The sequence below is a fragment of the Cololabis saira genome, chromosome 11 (assembly GCF_033807715.1).
Source record: "Cololabis saira isolate AMF1-May2022 chromosome 11, fColSai1.1, whole genome shotgun sequence".
NCBI lineage: Eukaryota > Metazoa > Chordata > Actinopteri > Beloniformes > Belonidae > Cololabis > Cololabis saira.
In genome coordinates, this window is record NC_084597.1 from 7,119,502 (window position 1) to 7,138,237 (window position 18,736).

General features: G+C 38.9%; 1 protein-coding gene across 1 annotated transcript in view; it reads left to right on the forward strand.

The window, feature by feature from the left end:
• nop14 (NOP14 nucleolar protein homolog (yeast)) overlaps window positions 1–18,736 on the forward strand; it is a 67,115-nt gene that overhangs the window by 17,160 nt on the left and 31,219 nt on the right. Inside the window, 9 exon segments of the mRNA XM_061733578.1 lie at window positions 1,107–1,434; window positions 2,704–2,834; window positions 3,940–4,025; window positions 4,118–4,253; window positions 8,637–8,738; window positions 13,713–13,866; window positions 14,992–15,023; window positions 15,025–15,090; window positions 15,092–15,153. Of these exon segments, the coding sequence (XP_061589562.1) occupies window positions 1,107–1,434; window positions 2,704–2,834; window positions 3,940–4,025; window positions 4,118–4,253; window positions 8,637–8,738; window positions 13,713–13,866; window positions 14,992–15,023; window positions 15,025–15,090; window positions 15,092–15,153 (1,097 nt within the window).

Genomic DNA, 18,736 nt, shown 5'->3' on the forward strand with positions numbered 1-18,736 from the left:
CATTGCATAAATCAAATAAATTTGATTTAGGCATGCTTTTAAAAGAAAAAAATCTTTTACAAAATGACAAGGTAGAAAACATTTGTTGAACATAAAAAACTGAACATTTTTTAATTTCCCAGCATTTCTTAAACATTCCAACAGACATTATACCAGCAAAGAACAATAACTTAAAATAAATAAATTAGCAAAATACATTTTTTGGCTATCTTTGAGCTTACGTTAGGCTTAACTTACTGAACATTGTAACATAGGCCTTAAAACAATAAAAATGCATTAAAGCGCTCAGGGTTTTTTATCATTTCAAATGATAAATCAAACTTGTAGCTGAAAGACTTTGCAGATGTTTCCCCTCTAGATATTTGAGCAGAACATTCATTGCAAACAGCCATTCTTGTATTATTCTTTGCCACTCTAAAATACTTCCACACTGCTGACATGTTTGCACCACTTCACTCCACGCTCTTCCACGTTTGATTTCCTCATCTAAACCTAGAATAGATTGATTTATGTTGTTTTGGTTCAACCTGCTGGTGAATGTTAGGTAGAATTTTTATGGGGTTAGTTTTTGGTTGGCCAACTATTTATGTGGTGAGCAACAGTTACGGAGCGGCCAGTCTATTTCCTTATTTTACAACGCCGTTATTAATTGTTCGGTTTTTTTCCCCACTTATTCCACCGAACACCGAAAATGTTTTTTTGCTATTTTCGGCCGAACAATTTCGGTTACCGAACAATCGGTGCATCACTAAAAGTAATGAAATATAGACAATTTATGCAGTTATAACCTAACACTTTAATGTTTTCATACCTTTAAACATATTTAAAGGCAAAAACATGGCACCAGTTATTCTCGTGTCCAACAAAACATTCCTTTTTTGGGGATAAACAAAAAAAAAAAAAAAAAAGTTGTAATGTAATGATGAAAAAAAATACATAAATAAATTTTTAAAAAAATTAAAAAAAATCGATCTTTAGACATATGAATCGATTTTTAGGAATTAATATGAGAATCGATTTAGAATTGGGAAATCAATTTTTTCAACACAGGCCTAGTTTGTGTCTTTAGAGGTTGTTTGGTTTAATCCTCATCTTCTCGTGTGAAGGATGGGAAATGGAACATCGGAGAAGAGTCCGAGGGAGACGAGGATGAAAATGGAGAAGAGGGGGAGAGTGGTGATGAAGAGGAGGAAGATGACAGTGGAGATGATGATGATGATGATGGAGAGGAGGAGGGAGACGAAGAAGCGGAGGAGGATGCCAGCAGTGGGGAAGAAGACGGCCACTCGGACCTGGACTCTGAGCGAGACAGTGAGGATGAGGAGAGAACGGTAGACGAAGAGGACGGTACCAAAGCAGAGCCGGGCCTCACCAAAGAGGAGCTGAAGCTCCAGCAGGAGGCGGCCAAAGCCGAGCTGCCGTACACCTTTACCGGTAGGGCTGCAACTAACGACTATTTTAATAGTCGACTAGTCACAGACTATTGAAACGATTAGTCGACTAATCGGATAATTAATAATTTTTTCTTAAATTTAGTATGTCACTTTAATTATGTGGCAAATGATAATAAACACGAGAAAGATGGTACTTCAATGAAAAATACAGGACTGTCTCAGAAAATTAGAATATTGTGATAAAGTCCTTTATTTTCTGTAATGCAAAAATGTCATACATTCTGGATTCATTACAAATCAACTGAAATATTGCAAGCCTTTTATTATTTTAATATTGCTGATCATGGTTTACAGCTTAAGAAAACTCAAATATCCTATCTCAAAAAATTTGAATATTCTGGGAATCTTAATCTTAAGCTGTAAGCCATAATCAGCAATATTAAAATAATAAAAGGCTTGCAATATTTCAGTTGATTTGTAATGAATCCAGAATGTATGACATTTTTGTTTTTTTAATTGCATTACAGAAAATAAAGAACTTTGTCACAATATTCAAATTTTCTGAGACAGTCCTGTAGATATTTTATTCAACTTTGCCGCTGTTCATACAAAAAGTTAATAAAATGTCCTATTTAAAACCAAGGACAGGCACAGTGATCAGTCAGACATAAATCCATGAATAAATAAACATCTATCCATTATTTTTCATTTTTTAAGAACAGCCAAATGTGTTATATAAAAAATAAAATAAAACGTCTCATATTTTTTCTCTATCAAGTAGGTGAAATGGGTTCTGGATGGCAGGACGTATCTGGGTTGAACTCGTGTATCATTTGTTGAAACTTCACCCAGACCCGACGTGCTTTCTCTTCAAATGCTCGTGCATTACCAACGTGCTCCCGTGATAAGCAAGGTCTGCTTTGCAAACCTTGCAAGTCATCTTTTTATTTACCGTATCGAGGCTAAAAGGCTCCAAAACTTTAGAAGTTTTGTTACATGCAGCAGCTGCTACAGGACGGGACGCCGTCATTATTGTTCACCCGCTACCGCTCGGCAGAGACGCTATCGCGCATGCGCGACTCTCGGCAGAGATTGTATTGAAGTGAGATGCCTCACTCCGTTGGAAAAACACGTCTGGCGACAATTGTCGACAATGGAATTTATTGTCGACAATTTTGATTATCGATTTTTGTCGACGAATCGTTGCAGCCCTATTTACCGGTAGCTTCTCTTGTCACTGCGACGTACCCTCGTCTACGTTTACTTTTACCAGAGTTATCACCGTTACTCTTTATTATTCCTCCCTCAGCCCCCGAGAGCTACGGCGATCTGAAGGAGTTGCTCCGCGGTCACACCCCCGACAACCAGCGGCTCGTCGTGGCCAGAACTCAGAAGAGCAACCATCCCAGTCTGGCTGTCGGCAACAAGCTCAAGCTGCAGGTACCGACCGCATCCCCTCTGTTTCTCACCTCTGTTCCTCTGTGTTTCTGCAGGTTTTCATGTGTGTAATAGGGATGGGCGGTATGGACTAAAAAATGTATCACGATAATTTCTGGCATTTATCCCGATAACGATAAAAATGACGATAAAAAAATATACCAATTCAACTCCACCTTTGTAACTATAAATCTATCACCACATTCAGTCTTTGGAGCCAAAACACTGCTCTAAAAGATACTAAATGTTCAGGCTCATTTCTTTCTTTCTTTCTGGCTCATTTCTTTCTTTCTTTCTGGCTCATTTCTTTTTTTCTGGCTCATTTCTTTCTTTCTTTCTTTCTTTCAGGCTCATTTCTTTTTTTCTTTCTTTCTTTTTTCAGGCTCATTTCTTTTTTTCTTTCTTTCTTTTTTCAGGCTCATTTCTTTTTTTCTTTCTTTCTTTTTTCAGGCTCATTTCTTTCTTTCTTTCTGGCTCATTTCTTTCTTTCTTTCTTTCTGGCTCATTTCTTTTTTTCTGGCTCATTTCTTTCTTTCTTTCTTTCTTTATTTCTTTCTTTCTTTCAGGCTCATTTCTTTTTTTCTTTTCTTTCTTTCAGGCTCATTTCTTTTTTTCTTTCTTTCTTTTTTCAGGCTCATTTCTTTTTTTCTTTCTTTCTTTTTTCAGGCTCATTTCTTTTTTTCTTTCTTTCTTTTTTCAGGCTCATTTCTTTTTTTCTTTCTTTTTTCAGGCTCATTTCTTTTTTTCTTTCTTTCTTTCTTTCTGGCTCATTTCTTTTTTTCTTTTTTCAGGCTCATTTCTTTCTTTCTTTCTTTCAGGCTCATTTCTTTCTTTCTTTCTTTCTTTCTGGCTCATTTCTTTCTTTCTTTCAGGTTCATTTCTTTCTTTCTTTCTTTCTTTCTTTCTTTCTTTCAGGCTCATTTCTTTTTTTCTTTCTTTCTTTCTTTCTGGCTCATTTCTTTCTTTCTTTTTATAATTTTTACCGCGATATGACAAATTCTTACCGTGGGGAATGTTTTGGACGGTATATCGTGAACAGTAAAATATCTCTCATTCCTAGTGTGTAATAAACCTCCCCCCCTCATTAAAATGTGTTAATGTGTCTCAGAAACTGTTTGGCTTCCTGTTGGAGTACATGGGAGAGATCTCCACCAGGAGCCCCCCACAACTCACCACCGTGGACAAGCTCATACCGTGAGTTCAAGAAGATGATTCTCTCAAGTTCCTCATCCAGAATGAGTGATTAATGTTTTCTTTTCTTGTGGGTTTTTTTTTTGTGTATGTAGGGAGTTGTACGGTCTTTGCCAGATGTTTCCTCAAGCAGCCTGCCAGGAAATGCAGCGCGTCCTCGGAGATGCCGCTCACGGCATGGAGGAGGAGCTGGAGCTCAAAGGATGTGCTGCTTTCCCCACACTGGACATGGTACCATCTTCTACCTCCTCCTGCTGAATGAAAATGACGTTTAATTAGGGCTGTAACAATATATCGTGCCACGAAATTTCGCGATACAAAAATATTATGTTATTAATATTAATCTATCATGTTGACTAGTAACGCGCATCCGACCACGCGTGCCGACTGCAACTCGACCCGCAGACCAAAATCTTCCTCCGCTCAGAAGAAACTAGTCCCGTTTTGCGGTCCCGTTTTGAGCTCTGAACCTTTACTAATGTAAGGCTGGTGTAGAGTTAAGCCTTACCTTATTAAATTAAACCTTTTTGGGGTGGTGAGTAGGATAAACACGGGGAAACTTCTGCTGAGTTCCAGTTTACTTTAATGTCCCTCAACAGTGTAGGATTTTAGAACATCAACACAGCACCTAGTGCCGTACTGTGGCGTATCACTCCGCCCAATCTAAAACAGAATAATCACTACAGATAAACTGACTAGTGTCATTATAGTCCCTGATTTACATCACAATATAAAGAATATATTTATAAAATAATGAACCCTGAATTACCAAAATAACCTTAACAAAAATAAATCTCCTCTTACACTTATAAGGTGAGCATGAATCAATCTTTTTTATTATGTAAAATTGTATGTATTTATTTACTTTTATTTATTTATTTAATTTTAGTTGTTAAATTTCTGGAAAAGAAAAAAGTAAAATCATACATGAGAGAAACTATTCAGTTTGTGGCTAAATATTTTTACTTGTATGAAACTGAAGATGCATAATGCAAACCTGACATTTACTTTTAGTTCAGTTTGTGGAAAATGGTTGGCCTGGCTTTCTCTTTAAAACTTAAACAGTTATAAAGCATTACAAACTGTAACAATAGGGCAAACGCACAGCATTGTTTTGTATTCTGTGTCTTTCAAATGAAAGACAATTTTTTCCAGTCATATGTTCCTCATTCAAGGTTGTTAAAAAAATACTGCTATAATATCGTATCGTTATCGTGACCTCAATATCGTGTATCGTACCGTATCGTGAGGTTAGTGTATCGTTACACCCCTAGGTTTAAATAATAGTTATCACAAGAATCAACCATCTTACAGGACTGTCTCTATCTCTGTAATGCAATTTAAAAAAAAACAAGAATGTCCTACATTCTGGATTCATTACAAATCAACTGAAATATTGCAAGCCTTTTATTATTTTAATATTGCTGATCATGGCTTACAGTTTAAGAAAACTCAAATATCCTATCTCAAAAAATTTGAATATTCTGGGAATCTTAAAATGTAAGCCATAATCAGCAATATTAAAATAATAAAAGGCTTGCTATATTTCAGTTGATTTGTAATGAATCCAGAATGTATGACACTTTTGTTTTTTTAATTGCATTACAGAAAATAAAGAACTTTATCACATTATTCTAATTTTCTGAGACAGTCCTGTACTTCCGCATTGAGCTCATGTGGAACTAAGTTTGGTTGCAGTTTCTCGACTGACCATTAGAGGGTGCAACTAAATCTCCAGTAACTCGTGTTAAAACGTCCTGGTGCAGAGCAGAAACAAACATAATGGTTCAAAAACCATTTTGGTTCAATTGTTTGATTTCCCATCTTTGACAACTCTGAAGGGGGTTTTTTGTTTTTCTGTACCACGCCAGGAGAGTTTATACCAAGGAATGAATTTATTGCTACTATGATTGATTGGCAGTCTGCTCAGCCAATCGCTAGCCCCGGGGTCGGCAACCCAAAATGTTGAAGGAGCCGTATTGGACCAAAAACACAAAAAAAAACAAATATGTCTGGAGCCGCAAAAAATGAAAAGTCTTGTATGTATAAGCCTTAGAATGAAGGCAAATGGCGAAAGGCGAAAAGGAAAAAAAAGGTTGAAATGCCGAGAAAAAAGTCGAAATGTCGAGAAAAAAATTCCAAAATGTCGATATTAATGTTGAAGTACCATATCGAGAAAAAAGTCGAAATGTTGAGGAAAAAAGTGGAAATGTCGAGAAAAAAGTCAAAATTTCGAGAAAAAAGTGGAAATGTCAAGATTAATGTTGAAGTACAATCTTGAGAAAAAAGTCAAAATTTCGAGAAAAAAGTCAAAATTTCTAGAAAAAAGTCGAAATGTCGAGAAAAACGTTGAAATTTCGAGAAAAAAGTCGAAATGTCGAGAAAAAAATTCCAAAATGTCGAGATTAATGTTGAAGTACCATATCGAGAAAAAAGTCGAAATGTTGAGAAAAAAGTGGAAATGTTGAGAAAAAAGTCGAAATTTGGGGAAAAAAAGTGGAAATGTCGAGAAAAAAGTCAAAATTTCGAGAAAAAAGTGGAAATGTCAAGATTAATGTTGAAGTACAATCTTGAGAAAAAAGTCAAAATTTCGAGAAAAAAGTCGAAATGTCGAGAAAAACGTGGAAATGTTGAGAAAAAAGTCGAAATTTGGGGAAAAAAAGTGGAAATGTCGAGAAAAAAGTCAAAATTTCGAGAAAAATGTCGAGATTAATGTTGAAGTACAATCTTGAGAAAAAAGTCAAAATTTCGAGAAAAAAGTCGAAATGTCGAGAAAAACGTGGAAATGTTGAGAAAAAAGTCGAAATTTGGGGAAAAAAAGTGGAAATGTCGAGAAAAAAGTCAAAATTTCGAGAAAAACGTCGAAATGTCGAGATTAATGTTGAAGTACAATCTTGAGAAAAAAGTTGAAATGTCGAGACAAAAGTCGAAATGTTGAGATTAAAAAGGAAGAAAAAAAGAAGAAAAAAGAAAAAGGAAAAAAAAGGTCAAACATTTTTTAAAAGCTCCAGGAGCCACTAGGGCGGCGCTAAAGAGACTCATGCGGCTCTAGAGCCGCGGGTTGCCGACCCCTGCGCTAGCCATTATCCCTTCCTGATCCAACCCCTGCAGATATTGCGGCGGGGTTCGGCTGAAGGAGCTGAGTCCAAAGCTAACTTTGATCGACATGCTGTGGGTATGTCATCGTAGAATTTACAAATGCCACCGAGCCTCTCGTGTGGACCACATCACTCTTCACCCTCATTAGGATGAACGGGTGTGAAGCAGCGATGGACTGCAGTACCGGTGTAGTAAAAACGATTGGTATTAATCTCAACAGGAGAGGGAATGAACCGGGTCAAACATTATTACTCTTCTCCGTCCTCCTGCCTTCTGGGAAGACGTAAACTTTACTCAAGTGAGTCCAACTGAAACTGGAGATGATTTTCTGAAATGAGCTGTGTACAAACGCTGTGAGATCATGTCTCAGATTAATTTTAATTATCCTGCTGGGCGTCAGCGCCCGCTCCTTCAGACCTGAGGTTTACCTTTGTGTGTTTTTTTTACTCGATCCAAATCACATTGGGGTCACTTTTACCCACATAAGAGCTGGCGTGCACTAGGGATGGGCGGTACGGACTAAAAAATGTATCACGATAATTTCTGGCATTTATCCTGATAACCATAAAAATGACAATAAAAAAAATTTCTTTCTTTCTTTCTTTCTTTCTTTCTTTCTTTCTTTCTTTCTTTCTTTCTTTCTTTCTTTCTTTCTTTCTTTCTTTCTTTCTTTCTTTCTTTCTTTCTTTCTTTCTTTCTTTCTTTCTTTCTTTCAGGCTCATTTCTTTCTTTCTTTCTTTCTTTCTTTCTTTCTTTCAGGCTCATTTCTTTCTTTCTTTCTTTCTTTCTTTCTTTCTTTCTTTCTTTCTTTCAGGCTCATTTCTTTCTTTCTTTCTTTCTTTTCTTTTCTTTCTTTCCTTTCTTTCTTTCAGGCTCCTTTCTTTCTTTCTTTCTTTCTTTTCTTTCAGGCTCCTTTCTTTCTTTCTTTCTTTCTTTCTTTCTTTCTTTCTTTTCTTTCAGGCTCATTTCTTTCTTCTTTTCTTTTCTTCTTTCAGGCTCATTTCTTTCTTTCTTTCTTTTCTTTCTTTCTTCAGGCTCATTTCCTTCCTTCCTTCCTTCCTTCCTTCCTTCCTTCCTTCCTTCCTTCCTTCCTCTCCTTCCTTCCTTCCTTCCTTCCTTCCTTCCTTCCTTCCTTCCATAAATCAGTTTTACACAAAAACATCAATCAACGGGAATTTATCATTTTTACCGTGAGATACAAATTCTTACCGTGGGGAATTTTTTTGACGGTTTATCGTGAACGGTAAAATATCACCCATTCCTAGCGTGCACATGTGTGGACATCACACGTCTTATTGTCCTGATACTTAATGTCTTAATTTCCCAAAGCAACAAGAAAGAAAACACTTGCACCTTAGGAGGTTAAGTCACAAAACGACGAGTTTAAAGAGTTTAAAGAGTTTAAAAGGACTTTAGTAAAAATAAAAGTGAGGCAGATGAGCCGGCTCCATCTTCAGTTGATGGATCCGAATTTAACAAAAGTATTGAGTGTGTTTTTTGTTCCTTTGTTTGCAGATCATTTACCTGAAGGTGACGCAGGTGCTGTTTCCCACCTCCGACTTCAGACACCCAGTTACCACTCCGGCGCTGCTGTACATCAGCCAGGCTCTCTGCAAGGTACACGCCTCCCCCAGAACCCCCGCCTCCCCCCAGAACCCCCGTCTCCCCCAGAACCCCCGTCTCCCCCAGAACCCCCGCCTCCCCCAGAACCCCCCGTCTCCCCCAGAACCCCCCGACGTCTCCCCAGAACCCCCGTCTCCCCCAGAACCCCCGCCTCCCCCAGAAACCCCCGCCTCCCCCGTCTCCCCCAGAACCCCCGTCTTCCCCCAGAACCCCGTCTCCCCCAGAACCCCCGTCTCCCCCAGAACCCCCCGTCTCCCCCGTCTCCCCCAGAACCCACCGTCTCCCCCAGAACCCCCGTCTCCCCCAGAACCCCCGTCTCCCCCGTCTCTCCCCCAGAACCCCCCGTCTCCCCCAGAACCCCCGTCTCCCCCAGAACCCCCGTCTCCCCCACAACCCCCGTCTCCCCCACAACCCCCGTCTCCCCCACAACCCTCTCTGACCTCTGTTCATACCTGATCACGTGCTTGTGCTTTGTTTCTTTCCATAAAAAACAAGATTTTTATTTTTTTAGGGTCATCACTTGATGATGATGATGATGATGATGATGATGATGTACAGCATCTATGAATGCTGAAATGGTTTTTAGGCAAGGCAAGTTTATTTATATAGCACAATTCAACACAAGGTGATTCAAGGTGCTTTACATCGACATTAAAAGCAGCAAGACACAATTGTAAGGTAAATAAAATTATGAGAAAAGGAGGTAAAATAATAAATAAAATTAAAGCTGCAAGCAGCAATGAACGGGCCCTCGCACTCACGGCCACCGTCCCCCATAAGCATATCAGAAATGACACCACCCACGACTCTCTATGTCAAACCATTCAAAAGGTTATGGCAGAGAAAAGTATTCTAGGGGGCGCTGTTGAGCCGTTAGGCCACGCCCATTAATGCAAACCATGAAATATCAAATTTATCACCAGGCCTGGCTTGCATGCAAAATTTGGTGACTTTTGGGAGAACTATCAATATGGACCAATCAGATGAAGGGGGGGTGTCCGCTTTTTGGCATCTAGCGTCGCCACGGTAACACTTTTGAAAGAGAAAAGTAATGCGCATAGTCGGAAGATGGAGACGCACATTTTGATGTATAACACACCTGGGTGCACGTTAGGGTTCGGGCCGTATTAACTGCCGAAGGAATGGCATAAATTGCGCCAAAATTACACAATTAATTCAAAATGGCCGACTTCCTGTTGGGTTTCGGGCATGACCCCAAGAGACTTTTCTTTAAGTTGCGACATGATACAGGTGTGTACCGATTTCGTGCATGTACGTCAAACCGTATTGTGGGGGCTTGAGGCACAAAGTTTTCTAGGGGGCGCTGTTGAGCCATTTTGCCACGCCCATTAATGTAAACCATTAAATATCACATTTATCGCCAGGCCTGGCTTTGTGTGCAAAATTTGGTGACTTTTTGGGCACGTTTAGGGGGAAAAAAAGGCCCTCCTTTCAATCAGAAAAATAATATTAATAATAAAAACGCGAAGAATTCCTACAGATACAATAGGGCCTTCGCACTGAAGGTGCTCGGGCCCTAATAATAAGAAAAGAAGTAAAATAATAAAAAGCACAAGCTGTTAAAAAATAAAAAATAAGGGCAGTAGAGTACAGCAGGTAAGTATTTAATTTAAGAGTACGCGTCAGTAAAACAGTAATGTTTTTATCCTGATTTAAAGGATCTACAGTTGGAGCAGACCTCAGGTCTACAGGAAGTTTGTTCCACCGGTGAGGAGCAGAATAACTGAACGCTGCCTCACCTTGCTTGGTTCTGGTTCTGGAACCACAACAAACCAGATCCAGATGAACCTCAGGGGTCTTCATAGGAACTAAGACCCCGTCCACAACGTAGCCGGGTATTTTTAAAAACGAATATTTCCCCCCTCCGTTTATAAAAAAAAATTGCATCCACATTACATCGTTTAAAAAAAAAAAAACCCTTCCACACATAAGCGTAGATCTGCGTTTTCGACCACATTCATAAGCATTCTAACCTGTAGATCATCTCCTGGGGAAGCGGCGGCTCCGCGGCGGCTCCGCGGGCCCTACGCCGTAGGGTGTGCGTCGCCGCGTACCCTACGGCGTAGCCTCTGTGTCGGTGTAACGCAGTAAGTGGTGGTCAAGACCAGAGACCATTTATTTAATAGCTTGGAGAACAGATGCTGGATCATCTGTAGTTCTGTAGTAAACAAAAGTCGCACGTCAGAGCAGATTTGTTGTTGTTTTGGCGCATAATGTGACGTTCGAAAACGCAAAACTCCGGTTGTGTGTGTCTACACGCATCTACATAAACAGAGTTTTCAAAAATCTTCGCTTTGCCCGGAGTTTTTTTAAACATTCGTTTATTTGCGTTTTCGTGTGGATGACAGGTCCAAACGTAGGAAAATATCTCCGGTTTAGCAGATACCCGCAGATATCCGGCTACGTGTGGACGGGGTCTAACAGGTGTAGCATGTATTTTGGTCCAAGACCATTCAGGTCTTTGTAGACCAGCAGTAAGATTTTAAACTCTATCCTTTAACTCACTGGAAGCCAGTGTAGTGATTTCATGACTGGTGTAATGTGGTCCAGTTTCCTGGTGTAATGTGGTCCAGTTTCCTGGTGTAATATGGTCTAGTTTCCTGGTGTAATGTGGTCCAGTTTCCTGGTGTAATATGGTCTAGTTTCCTGGTGTAATGTGGTCCAGTTTCCTGGTGTAATATGGTCCAGTTTCCTGGTGTAATATGGTCCAGTTTCCTGGTGTAATATGGTCCAGTTTCCTGGTGTAATATGGTCCAGTTTCCTGGTGTAATGTGGTCCAGTTTCCTGGTGTAATATGGTCCAGTTTCCTGGTGTAATATGGTCCAGTTTCCTGGTGTAATATGGTCCAGTTTCCTGGTGTAATATGGTCCAGTTTCCTGGTGTAATATGGTCCAGTTTCCTGGTGTAATATGGTCCAGTTTCCTGGTGTAATATGGTCCAGTTTCCTGGTGTAATGTGGTCCAGTTTCCTGGTGTAATATGGTCCAGTTTCCTGGTGTAATATGGTCCAGTTTCCTGGTGTAATATGGTCCAGTTTCCTGGTGTAATATGGTCCAGTTTCCTGGTGTAATATGGTCCAGTTTCCTGGTGTAATGTGGTCCAGTTACCTGGTGTAATATGGTCCAGTTTCCTGGTGTAATATGGTCCAGTTTCCTGGTGTAATATGGTCCAGTTTCCTGGTGTAATGTGGTCCAGTTTCCTGGTGTAATGTGGGTCCAGTTTCCTGGTGTAATACGGTCCAGTTTCCTGGTGTAATATGGTCCAGTTTCCTGGTGTAATATGGTCCAGTTTCCTGGTGTAATATGGTCCAGTTTCCTGGTGTAATGTGGTCCAGTTTCTGGTGTAATAATGGTCCAGTTTCCTGGTGTAACGTGGTCCAGTTTCCTGGTGTAATGTGGTCCAGTTTTCCTGGTGTAATATGGTCCAGTTTCCTGGTGTAATATGGTCCAGTTTCCTGGTGTAATGTGGTCCAGTTTCCTGGTGTAACGTGGTCCAGTTTCCTGGTGTAATATGGTCCAGTTTCCTGGTGTAATGTGGTCCAGTTTCCTGGTGTAATGTGGTCCAGTTTCCTGGTTGTAATATGGTCCAGTTTCCTGGTGTAATATAGTCCAGTTTCCTGGTGTAAATATGGTCCAGTTTCCTGGTGTATGTGGTCCAGTTTCCTGGTGTAATATGGTCCAGTTTCCTGGTGTAATGTGGTCCAGTTTCCTGGTGTATATGGTCCAGTTTCCTGGGTACAGTTTCCTGGTGTAATGTGGTCCAGTTTCCTGGTGTAATATGGTCCAGTTTCCTGGTGGTAATATGGTCCAGTTTCCTGGTGTAATATGGTCCAGTTTCCTGGTGTAATATGGTCCAGTGTCCTGGTGTAATGTGGTCCAGTTTCCTGGTGAAATGTGGTCCAGTTTCCTGGTGTAATGTGGTCCAGTTTCCTGGTGTAATATGGTCCAGTTTCCTGGTGTAATGTGGTCCAGTTTCCTGGTGTAATATGGTCCAGTTTCCTGGTGTAATGTGGTCCAGTTTCCTGGTGAAATGTGGTCCAGTTTCCTGGTGTAATGTGGTCCAGTTTCCTGGTGTAATATGGTCCAGTTTCCTGGTGTAATATGGTCCAGTTTCCTGGTGTAATACGGTCCAGTTTCCTGGTGTAATATGGTCCAGTTTCCTGGTGTAATATGGTCCAGTTTCCTGGTGTAATAAGGTCCAGTTTCCTGGTGTAATATGGTCCAGTTTCCTGGTGTAATATGGTCCAGTTTCCTGGTGTAATACGGTCCAGTTTCCTGGTGTAATATGGTCTAGTTTCCTGGTTAATGTGGTCCAGTTTCCTGGTGTAAATACGGTCCAGTTTCCTGGTTAATGTGGTCCAGTTTCCTGGTGTAATATGGTCCAGTTTCCTGGTGTAATGTGGTCCAGTTTCCTGGTGTAATATGGTCCAGTTTCCTGGTGTAATATGGTCCAGTTTCCTGGTGTAATGTGGTCCAGTTTCCTGGTGTAATATGGTCCAGTTTCCTGGTGTAATATGGTCCAGTTTCCTGGTGTAATATGGTCCAGTTTCCTGGTGTAATGTGGTCCAGTTTCCTGGTGTAATATGGTCCAGTTTCCTGGTGTAATGTGGTCCAGTTTCCTGGTGTAATGTGGTCCAGTTTCCTGGTGTAATATGGTCCAGTTTCCTGGTGTAATATGGTCCAGTTTCCTGGTGTAATGTGGTCCAGTTTCCTGGTGTAATGTGGTCCAGTTTCCTGGTGTAATATGGTCCAGTTTCCTGGTGTAATGTGGTCCAGTTTCCTGGTGTTTGTAAGGACTCTGGCGGATCGTTCTGGATCAGCTGCAGCTGCCTGATAGATTTCTTGTTCAGGCCTGTAAAGATGCCATTGCAATAATCCATCCTACTGAAAATGAATGCATGAATAAGTTTTTCCATGTCTTGTTTTTTCTGTATGTTTGAAACATTTAGTGTCCGGTGCGGTCGCTTCAGGACCTCACGTCGGGTCTGGTGCTCTGCTCTCTGGCAGTGGAGTACGTCTCGCTGTCCAAACGCTTCATTCCTGAGCTCATCAACTTCCTGACGGGGACGCTGTACTTAGCAGTGAAGGACAAGTCTTCTCCAGGTATCTGCACGCTCAGGCTGCACAGAGTCTTCCCACCAGTCTGTCTTACATGTTTGAGATTGGGCTGGGGATCCATTCAAATGTCCAGAATCGATTCTATTCCGATTCTTAAGATTCAGAATCGATTATCAAGATTTGATCCGATTCGATCCGATATTGATTTGGGTTACTGTTAATAAAACTGTTTTTTCAGCTGTTGCATGAATTATATTGACTGTCTAGTTATGCAACATATTAATGGTAGTATTATATTGAGATTAAACAGCAAGTATTGCAGCTAATGATGCTGTAAGGACCAATCAGCTCCCAGAATGCTGATAGAACTGCTTTCAGAAACATCGTGTGGGTCAGAATTACCAAACAGATCCAGGGAGGAAACAGAGACGGAAGAAATCGCTTTTATTTTTTCCCCATTTATGAGAATTTGGTTTTTTAAACATTTATGCAATGTAACCCCAAGACAGTATATAAAGCAAAGAAATGTAGACAATTTATGCAATTATAACTGAAAACTTTAATGTTTTCATACCTTTTAAACATATTTAAAGGCAAAAACATGGCACCAGTTGTTCTCGTGTCCAACAAAATATTCCTTTTTTGGGCATAAACCAAAAAGTACCAAAAGTTATAATGTAATGACATTTTTTTTTTTATTTATTTATTTTTTTTTTAATCGATCTTTATTTCATTTTTTCATTTCATTCTTTATTTCATTCAAAAAAACAAAACAATTTAATACAAACACAAATACAAATGTTCCTAACTTATGAATGAAAAGGGAGCAGAAAGAAGAAGAATCTTATCTGATCTGCCCCTTTCACAAATAACAAATTAAAAAATAATAATAAAAAAAAACAACTAAGTGAATAAAAACAAACTAAAATAAAATTAGAATAACATTAAATAAAATTACCACCGCCTACGGGTATGTCAATCAAACTCAACATTTTTCGTTATATTTCCTTAACATACAGGCTTTAATTGTTCTGTTTGTTTTAATTGTTCTTTGGACATATGAATCGATTTTTAGGAATTAATATGAGAATCGATTTAAAATCGGAGAAAAAAATAGATTTTTTTCAACACAGGCCTAGTTTGAGAGGTATGAAACTCGATGTGTTGCAGGTCACGCGGCGGTGCCTCCGTTCAGGCCGACGGGGGAAACACAGCGACCTGCTGGTGCTGACGGATCCAGAGTCCTGCGAGAGCTGGAGCGAGAAAAGCGACACCACTGGCTGCTACGCAGCAGCTGGAGCTCAGCAGTGACCTGGACAGAGATCAGCACAGGTACAGAGGAGAGAAGCTGCTCACACCTCAAACAAATACAATCCTGAGGAAATAAAAGAATATCATCAGTCTGTGTTTTCACCGCACAAGTGTACTCTTGTGTCTTACTACGCCTCAGTTAGCAGTTAATAAGTGGAGTGTTTAAAAAAAATATAAAAGTGATAACTTTCCCAAGGTTATAATGGACACGGCAGTAGGGATGGGGATCCATTCAAATGTCAAGAATCGATTCGATTCCGATTCTTAAGATTCAGAATTAGGGGTGGGTATTGGGAAGGACCTCACGATACGATACGCATCACGATACTTGAGCTACGATACGATACACATTGCGATATCCCGATTATGCGATATCCCGATTATTATATTCTACATAGTTCACCGAAAAATTTTAAAAATGCATTACACATCTTAAAATCCAAGTTGTATATATGTAATCAGATGATAGTGATGGATCTAAAAATCCGAGTTGCACGTTCATCAGATTATAGTGACAATTCATGGGACAAACTGAGTCAAAACAATGTTTTATTATAACTATACAAGCTAAAGTTACAACATATTTGTATATGTTTTTCATATTATTTACATCATATGAAATTAACATTAAATTTAGTATGAGGTTGCTTTAATTATGTGGCAAATGATAATAAACACAAGAAAGATGGTACTAAAACCAAGGACAGCACAGTGATCAGTCAGTATAGATATAAAATCCATAAATAAATAAACCTCTGTCCATTATTTTTTCATTTTTTAAGGACAGGCAATTGTGTTATATAAAAAATAAAATTATAAAATGAAATAAAAACGTGAAATAAAAACCTGAGCTCAGTGCAGGGGCCCTCCCAGGGTTGGTAGAGAGTGGCAATGCCCAGGACTGTCACTTAGGTAGGAGCACTGGGTGATATAATGGGAAAAAAAATCGGGGATAAAAAATATTTAAAAAAAAAAAAAATAAAAAAATCGATATTCAAATTTTTAATATCGATATTGAATCAGCTGGAAAAGTATCGCGATATATTGCCATATCAATATTTTTGCCCACCCCTATTCAGAATCGATTATCATGATTCGATCCGATTCAATATTGATTTGGGTTAGTGTTATTAAAACTGTTTTTTGGGCTGTTGCCTGAATTATATGACTGTAAAATAACTAGTGAAATAATAATTTCACAATAATTATTGTGAAATAACTAAGAAATAAATAACTCAAACAGGCCTTTCAATATCCATTTAAAGTGCAAAAAAGAAAGAAATTGCAACAGTTCAAGCAGTAAACAAATCATTTTAGCTTATCTAATTTATTCTGTCACCAGACACACATATTACCATGAAGCACCTAGCATTTCTCAGAAGTGTCATGACAAACTGTGTCTCCGACTACTGGGATTAAAGTTCAACAGGAGAAAATGTAATGATGAAAAAAAAAATCGGTCTTTATACATAAGAATCGATTTTTAGTAGTGATGCACCGATTGTTCGGTAACCGAAATTGTTCGGCCGAAAATGGCAAAAAAAAACACTTTCGGTGGTTCGGTGGAATAAGTGGGGAAAAAAAAAAAACAATTAAATAACGGCGTTGTAAAATAAGGAAATAGACTGGCCGCTCCGTAACTGTTGCACCACAAACATAAATCGTTGGCCAACCAAAAACTAACCACATAAGAAATTTTACCAACATTCACCAGCAGGTGGAACCAAAACAACATAAATCAGTCTATTACAGGTGCGTTTAGATGAGGGAAAATCAAACAGAAGAGTGTGGAGTGAAGTGGTGCAAAACATGTCAGCAGTGTGGAAGTATTTTAGAGTGGCAAAGAAATAATACAAGAATGGCTGTTTGCAATGAATGTTCTGCTCAAATATCTAGAGGGGGCACATCTGCAAGTCTTTCAGCTACAAGTTTGATTTATCATTTGAAATGATAAAAAAACCCTGAGCGCTTTAATGCATTTTTATTGTTTTAAGGCCTATGTTACAATGTTCAGTCAGTTAAGCCTAACGTAAGCTCAAAGATGGCCAAAAAATGTATTTTGCTAATTTATTTATTTTAAGTTATTGTTCTTTGCTGGTATAATGTCTGCTGGAATATTTAAGAAATGCTGGGAAATTAAAAAATGTTCAGTTTTTTATGTTCAACAAATGTTTTCTACCTTGTAATTTTGTAAAAGATATTTTTCTTTTAAAAGCATGCCTAAATCAAATTTATTTGATTTATGCAATGGTGAAAAAATTGGCAAAATAAATGAAAAACTGCGAAGAACCATGTTCGGTATTGTTCGGTATTCGGCCAAGTGTTTATTATTATTTTCGGTTTTGGTTTCGGGCCACAAATTTTCTTTTCGGTGCATCACTAGAAATAACTAAGAAATAAATTAACTCAAACAGGCCTTTCAATATCCATTTAAAGTGCAAAAAAGAAAAATTGCAACAGTTCATGCAGTAAACATATCATTTTAGCTTATCTAATTTATTCTGTCACCACGCACACATATTGCCATGAAGCACCTGCATTTTTTCAGAAGTGTCATGACAAACTGTGTGTCCGACTACTGGGATTAAAGTTCAACAGGAGAAAATGTCATGATCAAAAAAAATCGATCTTTAGACATAAGAATCTATGTTTAGGAATTAATATGAAAATCGATTTAGAATCGGAAAATTGATTTTTTTTTCCTGCCTACACAGCAGGAATGCTGAGTCCTTTTCCTCCTTTTCCTTTTCCTTTTTATTTTCATGAAAGAAGGGGAGAACAGAGACTGATTCACTTGAACGTTGCAGCTTTCAAACACTTTCAAACAGACTTTGAGGTTGCACTTTTCTCAGAGTTGACAGACAGCATCCTTGTAATTGCTTCCCAGACTCCGTATGTGTGTGAAAACCTCAGACAGGTTTACCTGCATTCAGCAGGTGTTTTCTCAGCAGCTGCTCGTGTGATTCATGAGTCGCCTGCACAGTTTCACACAGTTTCACACAGCAGCTGTTGTGTGGGAGCGAAGCAGAGCTTGTAAACGGGCTCCGGTGGCGCAAGAAAATACATTTTTATTTATACTCTACTCTACGCTTTAACGCCATTTAGAAGCAGTTATGCTGGACAGAAACTGTAATATTACATTTTGTTTAAGAGCCACAGAGAATGTTAACTTCTGCAGGCCTAAACATGATCAAATCATTTTTTACTCCGATCTGTTCCAGTCTCCCAGACAAGGTCATGAACGCGTTGCCGCTAGGGATGGGCGGTATGGAATAAAAAATATATCACGATAATTTCTGGCATTTATCCCGATAATGATAAAAATAACGATAGAGAAAAAATACCAATTCAACTCCACCTTTGTAACTATAAATCTATCACCACATTCAGTCTTTGGAGCCAAATCACTGCCTCTAAAAGATACTAAATACTCTAAAAGATACTAAATGCTACTAAACTACACCAATTAAATTGAATTAATAAAAACCAATTAAATAAGTTACACCTGTACTGCAAAACTGGAATGACTCAGATCCTCCATGTTTGTTACACAAACACGTATCAACGGGAATCTTTCTTTCTTTCTTTCTTTCTTTCTTTCTTT